We start from the raw sequence: 9,458 nt of genomic DNA on the forward strand, positions 1-9,458 counted from the left end.
AATGTTTGTCTTTCTCTGATTGACTTACTTCACTCAGCATAATACCCTCTAGTTCTATCCACGTTGAAGCAAATGGTATTTGTCATTTCTAATGGCTGAGTAATATTCAGTGTATATATAGACCACATCTTCTTTATCCCTTCATCTTTCGATGGACACTGAGGCTCCTTCCACAGTTTGGCTATTGTGGACATTGCTGCTAGAAACATTGGGGTGCAGGTGTCTTGGTTTTTCACTGCATCTGTATCTTTGGGGTATATCCCCAGTAGTGCAATTCCTGGGTCATAGGGTAGCTCTATTTTTTAACTCTTTGAGGAACTCCCACACAGTTTTCCAGAGTGGCTGTACCAGTTCACATTCCCACCAACAGTGCAAGAAGGTTCCCCTATCTCCACATCCTCTCCAACATTTGTGCTGGGAAAATTGGACAGTCACGTGCAGAAGAATGAAACTAGACCACTCTCTTACACTATATACAAAGATAAACTCAAAATGGATGAAAGATCTAAATGTGAGACAAGAATCCATCAAAATCCTAGAGGAGAACACAGGCAACACCCTTTTTGAACTTGGCCACAGCAACTGCTTGCAAGATACAGCTATGAAGGCAAAGGAAACAAAAGCAAACATGAACTATTGGGACTTAATCAAGATAAAAAGCTTCTGCACAGCAAAAGAAACAGTCAACAAAACTAAAAGACAACGTACAGAATGGGAGAAGATATTTGCAAATGACCTATCAGATAAAGAAAGGGCTAGTATCCAAGATCTATAAGGAACTTATTAAACTCAATAGCAAAGAAACAAACAATCCAATCATGAAATGGGCAAAAGACATGAACAGAAATTTCACCAAAGAAGACATACACATGACCAACAAGCACATGGGAAAACGGGAAAATGCTCTGCATCACTTGCCATCAGGGAAATACAAATCAAAACCACAATGAGATACCACCTCATATCAGTGAGAAGGGTGAAAATTCCCATCAGTAACATATGAAGATTCCAACTTTTTATATCTTCACTAACACCTATTATTTTACTGTTTTTAAAATCATAGCCATCTTTAGTTGGTGTGATGTGTCTCATTGTGATTTTTATTTGCGTTTCCCCAATGCCTGACTCATAATGATATTGAACATCTTTTCATGTGCTTTTTGGCCATTTGTATATTTTTGGAGAAAGGTCAATTCGAATACTTTGGCCTTTTTTTTTTTTTTTTTTTTACTTTGGTCATTTAAAAAATTTTTTGGTCTTTTAATTGTTGAGTTGTAAAAGTTTATATATATATATATATTCTGGATATTAGCCCCTGTTTTACATATAATTTTAAAGTATTTTCTCTTGTGGTTGTCTTTCCAATTTCTTGATAGTATCCCTTTACCCACAAAAGTTTTTAATTTCAATGAAGTATAATTTATCTAATTTTTTCTTATGTTGCTTGTGCTTTCGGTGTCATTTTATTTTTTTTAAAGATTTATTTATTTATTTATTTATTTATTTATTTATGATAGACAGAGAGAGAGAGAGAGAGAGAGAGAGAGAGAGGCAGAGACACAGGAGGAGGGAGAAGCAGGCTCCATGCCGGGAGCCCGATGCGGGACTCGATCCCGGGACTCGATCCCGGGACTCCAGGATCGCGCCCCGGGCCAAAGGCAGGCACCAAACCGCTGAGCCACCCAGGGATCCCCTTTCGGTGTCATTTTAAAGAAACTATTGCCTAATTCTAATAAAATGGCATTTGAGTGTTTTTTACATATTTTCTCAGATTTGTGATTTGCAAATATATTTCTCCCAGTCTACACTTATCTTTTCATCCTCTAAACAGTGTCTTTAGAAGACCAAACATTTTTTGAGGAAGTCCAATTTATTGATGTGATCCTCCCAAAAACACCCATTGTGGTACTCACCTATTGTCCTTTTTGATTGTTCTATGTCAGAACACCTTTACTATTATCAGAAAAATTCTCCAAAACTGGAGACAAAAAAACTAAGACAAAAAAAAAAAAAAAAAGAAAAAGCCACATGTCCTTTTAAAGAACAGGAAAAAGTCTATGAGTGATATAAACAAATTAAAGAGACAAATCAAGGATGACTCCTGGAATTTTGATGAAACAGCTGGGTGACTGAGATATAATGAGAGAAAAGAAGCCTAGAGAGGGGAAAGCAAGAGTCCTGTACAGAATGAGTTAAGCTCAAGATGCCATTGCCATCTACTCCATATCAAGTCAACAGCTGGATAGGAGTCAAGAGCCCAGGAATGAGGTCAGCCCTGGGTGATCTTCAGAACCTAATGCGCAACAGAACAAACAGCTGGAAACCCCCTTCCACCCCTAAAGCCCTTCTAACCGCTGCTGTTTCTTTCCTCTTATTCAAGCTTCTTGGCAGAGTGGTCTATGTGCACTTTTACCCCACTTCCTAAACTGCCCAATATAGCTCCCTTCACCAACTACTTATTCAAACTCTCTGGCAAAGTTCCCAGTGACCTCATGTTATCAAACCAAGGGCCTCTCATCAACCTTTATCTTATTTGACCTCTCCATGGCTTATAATGGTACTAATCTCATCCTCCTTCTTGAAAACCACTTTTCATCTTGTTCCATGACATGTTTTTCTAGTACATTTCTCTCCCTTTCAAGAATGCCTTCTTAGCATTTTAGACTGTCATCTTCCTCTCCCTGTTCTGTGAATAGAAGTGTATCCCTGGCCTCCACATTTACCTCACATATCTCTCATTGGTTATCTCTTGTAGACTTACAGTTTTCTCAACCACAATGTGCAGATGGCGCCCAAAGATGGTACAATAGACAGACATAGCACCCATGTCTCTAGTTCTTTCCCTTGAGCTCCAAATCCAAATGTCCAATGGCTCAGGGTACATCTTCACCTGAGAGTTCCATGACACTTCTAACTCACCATGTCAAAACTGAATTCATCATTCACCTGAACCCTGTGGTCCTCTCTGTTTGTTAGCACCCTCATCAGTCCAGTTACCCAAACCACAAACCCAGAAGCAGTCCTCAACTCCTCCCTCTCCACCATCCTCAAATCCAATCAACCACCATATCCTATGAATTTTGCCTCCTACAGATTTCTCCACTGCATTCACATCTATTCATCTCCACAATCATTATTACCCTGGTTCAGATCCTTGGCTTTGGACATGTCAAGGGTGGGGCATTCAGGTAGAAATGTCCATGACACAGTTGGACATTTAGATCTGGAGTTTGAAAGAGAGAGATATTAAAGTGTGAGGACCATGAGTCAAGGGTGGAGCTTGTGGAAACACACCCATTAAAGGACTGGGCAGGAAGATGATTTGATCTGAGGAGGTACTGTCAGAGGGCCAAAATGTATCAGGATAATATTGTCAATATTGTCACAGAATAAGAGGAAAAAGAGGTTTTCAAGAAGGAGGAAGTGGTTGGCATTACTGAATGTCATGGAAGGGTCAAGTAAAATGAAGACTGAGAAGAACCCAGTAAGGCTGGCACCATAAGGCCACTGGAGACTATATAGGTTCTCAGTCACTGCCATAGCAAATACCATAAACTCAGAAGTTTGAACCTATAAAGTTGCTGTCCCACAGTTTCTGTATGTCAGAAGTCTGTCATGGAGTAACTGGATTCTCTGCTCAGGGTGTTAGCAGGCTAAAGTCAGAGTAGTAGCTGGGACTGTGGTTCTCAGCTGGGGCCCAGGGTCCTCCTACAACTCACTGGTTCTTGGCCAAAGTCATTCTCTTCTCTGATTTCCACTTGGTGCCTCCTTCTTCAAGCCAGCAATGGTCAGCTGAGTCTTTCTCATGCTTTGAGTCTCTCTGCTTACCTCTTTGTTTCTAAGGGTTCGTGTAATTACATTGGACCCATCTGTCAAACAACCTATCTTCAGGTCAGCTGATTAATAACCTTAATTACATCTGCAAAGTCCCTGTAATGTGATAAAATTATGGGAGTAAACATCAGAGGGTGAAAGTCATGTGGGCAAAATTCATGACTTTGCTAGAGGATTTTGAATAAATTGTTAGGGTAAAACCATATTGCAGAGGTTTGGGAAGTAAGGTAAAAGTGCAAGTAGACCACTCTGTCAAGAAGCTTGGATAAGAAGAGGAAGGAGACAGCAGGGGCGAAGGGGGACGTGGGTTGAAGGGTGGAAGGGGGTTCTCAACTCTCTCTTCCGTTGTGTATCTTGGCTTCTGTGGATGGCCCTGGTCTCACCTTGTCCCTGTGCTCTTGACTCCTATCCAATAGCTAACTTGACACTGAATAGATGCCCAATGGGCATCTTGAATTTAACTCATTCCAGACAAGATTCTTGATTTCCCCTCTCCAGACTTGTTTTCCTCTCTGCATGTCAACCACTCACTTCATCAAAATCCCAGGAGTTAAAAAAAAAAAAAATCCCAGGAGTTATCCTTGATTCCTCTCTTGGATTTACTTCCACATAAATTCATCAACTGGTTCTGTGGACTCCATCCCCATCCACTCTACCCTGGTCCAAGCCACCATCATCTCTACCTGGACAGTCACATAACCTACCAACTGGTCCTCTGCTTCCATCTTGAATTCACACAATCCATTCTCCACTTAGCAGCCTCTCTCATTTTCACTTCTTCAAGTATACCAGATCCTATATTCCCCTCCCTGCAGTCATCCAGGGGTACCTTGTCACACTTGGGATAAAACCCAAGTTTTTTATGGCTTCAGAAGGTCTTCTGTGACCTGGCTTCCACCTAATTCCCCCCCACCCTTCCCTTCCCTCACTTTGCTCCAGCTACCATGACCTGTTTCCTGGTTTTGGCCACACCAAGTTCACTTTTGCCCAAGGACTTTTGCACTAGTGTCCCCTACACTTAGAGTACCCTTTCCCCAGATCTTCCTACAGCAGACACCTCCTCAGAGAAACTATTCCTCATCACCTGACCTAAAGTATATCACTCGCCATTCTCTATTTCATCACCTTGTTCTATTTTCATAGTTCTTATCATTACCTGACACTTTCTTGTCTATTCATGTCTGCCCATTGCCTGCTAAAACACCAGCTTGGTCAGGAGAGGGACCACGTTTAACTTTTTTGCCACTATTCCTAAGACCCTGGAAGAGTGCCTGGTCAAAGCTGGCGTTCAAAATAGGAGTAAGTGCCTTCAACAAATAACTCTGGAACACATATTCTGGTTCTAGGCCTTGATATTGCCAAAGAGCAGTTGAGAATCCAATGATGTTCAAGGTCAAACAGAGTGGAGACAAGGCCTTTGACTCACCACATTCACAGTGGTTTATCAGGGCCATCCTCACACACTGGCATGGACATGCTTTAGAAATTTCCAAAGGTAATACAGTTTGAAAACCTCATGCCAGGGGATCCCTGGGTGGCTCAGCGGTTTAGCGCCTGCCTTTGGCCCAGGGTGTGATCCTGGAGATCTGGGATCGAGTCCACGTCAGGCTCCCTGCAAGGAGCCTGCTTCTCCCTCTGCCTCTCTCTCTCTTTCTTTCTTTCTCTCTCTCTCTGTGTCTCATGAATAAGTAAAATATTAAAAAAAAAGAAAGAAAGAAAACCTCATGCCAGCCTGACACCTACACACACACACTGTGACCCTCCCCAGAAATTCCCTTTGGGGCATTGGCCCTCAGCTCCTGTAAATTACCTGTTCTTGAGGAGTTATGCCTGTCAAGTCTGGACTTCAGAATTTTTTTCTACTCAGATCAACAAGCTTTTTCCCAGAAGAAATGGCAAAGATTTGTGCATCTTCCTGTGTGTGTCTGCACTGAGTCAGGCATCTGCCCACCTAGAGGGTAACCTCAGCGCTTCCTTCCAGCCCTGCTTTCGCCTAACCTTTGGCCGCAGAATTTTGAGTGTTTTCTGGAGAAAAGCTGAGCAATGATTTTGCCATGGGCGGGACATTGATCATTCTTTTTCCTCTCAGCTGACCCTTTATATATCTCCTGAAGACCATGGCGAGCACATCTGGCTCTAGAAGCTGTTGCTGAAACGGGCTTTGTGTGCTCCCTCACCATGCTCTCCCACACAGGTATTACCGTGTCCTGCTGCCTGTTTCATGGGCCTGGTCTTGTCTCATCAGATAGAGGGAAAGACTGGAGGGGTTCAGCCAGCAGTGGTTACAGCTGGGCTGGGCAGGGGTGGTCTGTCTGGTCACTTGCCTCACAGTATCATTTTCTTTCTCCAGGACCATCCAGGTTTGCCCTGTTCCTGCTCTGCTCTATGGAAACCTTGCTGTCCTCCCATATGGCACCCACCCATCAGCTACCACCAAGTGATGTACGAAAAATCATCTTGGAATTACAGCCCTTGTCGAGGGGACTTTTGGAAGACTATGTAAGTGCTCTACAGATTTCTTTTCCAAGCCATTTCTTTAAAATGCCTTCCATTGCCCCCAGAAGAAGCCAACTCTTTTTAGACCTGAAGCTAGGGCTGTGGATACACCAGGAAGGGAAGGGAAACAACGAAACAGGCTACAATGGACTTTTTGTGAGAGTTGGAGGCAGAGATTAGCCCAGACAGCCTGAAGTTCAACTTCTAATGTACTATAGGATCTGCTTTAGTAGGTCTGCTCATCTCTAACATATTTGGTTCACAATGATACTACATGGATTTTCCTGCCTCTAGCATATCCCTAGAGATGGGCTGTCTTGCCTGATCATTTAGGAGCCTGCTAGGGAGCAGCATATGTCAACTTAAGCTGTCAATGAGGTTTCCAGGAATTCAGGACACTAAAATCTTCACATGGGTCACAGAGAGTCTCTCTTACTGCAGAGAAGGGCAGTTAACAAATTGGGTGTCTGTTTGCAAGCTACTTAATTGTTTAATTAGGACCCAGTCTACTTCTAAGCCGAGGCTCTTCTGAGCCTGACTCCATTGGGAGGAAAGTTTGAGGCTGAACAAATGTGAATACTCTCATTTTCTTAGAGTTGTGATCAAGACAGAATATCTTAGACTGTTTTGATTAAACAAACAAATCAAAAACTGGAAACACCTCATGAAATTGGCCTTGCCCTTCTCTTCTACCTTGACGTTGAAACCTTAGCCTTGGTTTTTATAGACACCTAGTTACCAGCCAAGCTGACTAGGTCGTTCAGGCTGGTGAGGTGTTACTAGCACTTCAGGTGAACCCAAAAGCTCTTAGTCCTTGGGAAGAGGGACAGGAGAGTGTATGGTCTGGAGTTTGGAAGAACTCTCCCTGCCATCTTGGAGGCCTTTCCAGATATGCAAATACTCCCTCAATGAGCTTGAGATACATTGGCTTTAACACAGAGAGCAAGAAGCAGGATGGAAACCCAGATGCTCTCCTAGTCCCCAGCTCTGAGTCCCTGATCAGCTAAGAGAAGAGTCCAGGGGGCTGTTAAGGCCTTGGCCAGATGGGTAGGGGAGGCAGGTTGAAGCAGTGGTTATTCGCATAGTCTTTGGGATGGCTGCTGACATGGGTTTGAATTTCAGGTCTGCCACCTGATCTTGGGCCAGCTCTGCAGACCAACAGAGCTTTAGTTTCTTCTGGGAAGGAAAATAGCAATGATCACAGTCTCTCGGGGTTGGGGCACCCATTACAACCAGGGGGATTGTAATGGGTGCCACAGATGGCAGCGGGAAGTGCCCCCCAGCCCATCACAGAGGAAGGTTTCAGACGCTAGTGTTGGGGCTTCTAGCTGTTACTACAAATCAAATGCTCACCTGTTTCTCCTCCTCATTCCACAGCAGAAGAAAGAGACAGGGGTGCCAGAATCCAACCGTACCTTGCTGCTGTGTCTCACCTCTGATTCCCAACCACCACGCCTCAACAGCTCAGCCATCTTGCCTTATTTCAGGGCAATCAGACCATTATCAGATAAGAACATTATTGATAAAATCATAGAACAGCTTGACAAACTCAAATTTCAACATGAACCAGAAACAGAAATTTCTGTGCCTGCAGATACTTTTGAATGTAAAAGCTTCATCTTGACGATTTTACAGCAGTTCTCGGCGTGCCTGGAAAGTGTGTTTAAGTCACTAAACTCTGGACCTCAGTAGATCATTCAAGGCTATCTGGTCGAACCTATTTCTTTTGTATTGGTGGACATATATGAAGCCTTGAGAAAACATGACTGACAGCTAACTCTGCTGTGAGTTGTCAAGTAAATTATTCCAGTGAATAATCTTAATGAATTCCCGGATGGGCTGGTCTTGGGAGGACTGAGGTATAAATATGTGAATTAACTTTGAAAAGACTTCAGGTTATGTCATTGTTATCACTCTTGATATTTATTAGTATGTTTTTACTCTGTAGACTTAAATCTTATCCTCATCATGCCTCTGTGAAGGCAGGAGGAGGCACCTATGTTAATTTATTGGTTTTATTGTATTGAGAGTTGTTTAATGCTCCTTGAAGGAGCCCTCGGGAATTATTTAATAAATTATATTGAATTCTTCTCATAATCTGTTTTGGATTTTGTGAGGGGGTTAAAATTAGTGGCTAAGAATCCAGACCACTAAGGTGGTGTTGTGGCTGAGGAAACATGGGACATGCTGTGGAAGTTGAGATCATTTCTGTCACTGGTACTTCTCCCCATTGGGTAGGCTCAGTAGCAAATAATAGTAATTCCAGCAGCTGCAACCATTTATCAAGCATTTTCTTTATGCCAGGCGACATAAGTACCATTACTGTTCTCCTTTTATAGGTGGGGAAATGGAGGCAAGGAGTCATTTTAGCCATTTGCCCAAGGCCACACAGTTATTCAGACTCAAGCTTGCTCTTCACCACTCTGTCCAGCCTTTGTCCCTCTCTGGGCAGTGACTGGGTCTTAGGAGTACTTAATGAATGTACATGCCTGTACAGAGCAATCCCTCAAGTGTCTTCTGCATGGTTCCACACTGGATTCCTGGTGCCTCTGCTCCTCCAAAGTTCTGCTCCATCATTGCATCCATGATTTCTTCAGAGCCAAGGCCAAAGATTTTCTCATTTGAATACACATTGAGTCCAAAGTTGTGCATGGTTCTTTGAGATTATCTCAAAGAGTAATGGTTCTCAGAACGTGATCTCTGGACCAGCAGCATCAGTATCACCTGGCAATGTGTTAAATGTGCACATCCATGCCCCCCCTCACCTCACACTTACTGGATCAGACACTTTGGAGGTGCAGCCAGTGATCTGGGTTTTAACTAAACCTCCAGGTGATTGATATGCACTCTCAAGCCTGGGAACCACTGATATTCTAAGTTGACCAACACCTTCGTCTTCATCTTATTTAGAGGGAAACTGAGGGCCAAAGAGACAGTATGATTTGCCTCAGTTCTCATAGCAGGGGAGATGAGGCTAGGACTCATAGCCATTGAATTCTCAGTCTTAGTCTTGTGGGGTTTTCTCCTCCAGCCCCACAGGTTCTTAAGCTTCCACATCCTATAGCCTTCAATGACAGCATATGGGGCAAATGTTCCAAAAAATGTCCGCTGTGGTGGTCATCTATCAT

General features: G+C 43.2%; 1 protein-coding gene across 1 annotated transcript; it reads left to right on the top strand.

Moving 5' to 3' along the window:
* The first annotated feature begins 6,012 nt into the window (after positions 1-6,012).
* IL31 (interleukin 31) lies at positions 6,013-8,271 on the top strand. Its single transcript, XM_077874980.1, has 3 exons — positions 6,013-6,028; positions 6,185-6,333; positions 7,708-8,271. Exons 1-3 carry the CDS (start codon positions 6,013-6,015, stop codon positions 8,020-8,022), a joined length of 480 nt encoding a protein of 159 aa, XP_077731106.1. The 3' UTR covers positions 8,023-8,271.
* Positions 8,272-9,458: the final 1,187 nt, after the last annotated feature.

The sequence above is a fragment of the Canis aureus genome, chromosome 27 (assembly GCF_053574225.1).
Source record: "Canis aureus isolate CA01 chromosome 27, VMU_Caureus_v.1.0, whole genome shotgun sequence".
NCBI lineage: Eukaryota > Metazoa > Chordata > Mammalia > Carnivora > Canidae > Canis > Canis aureus.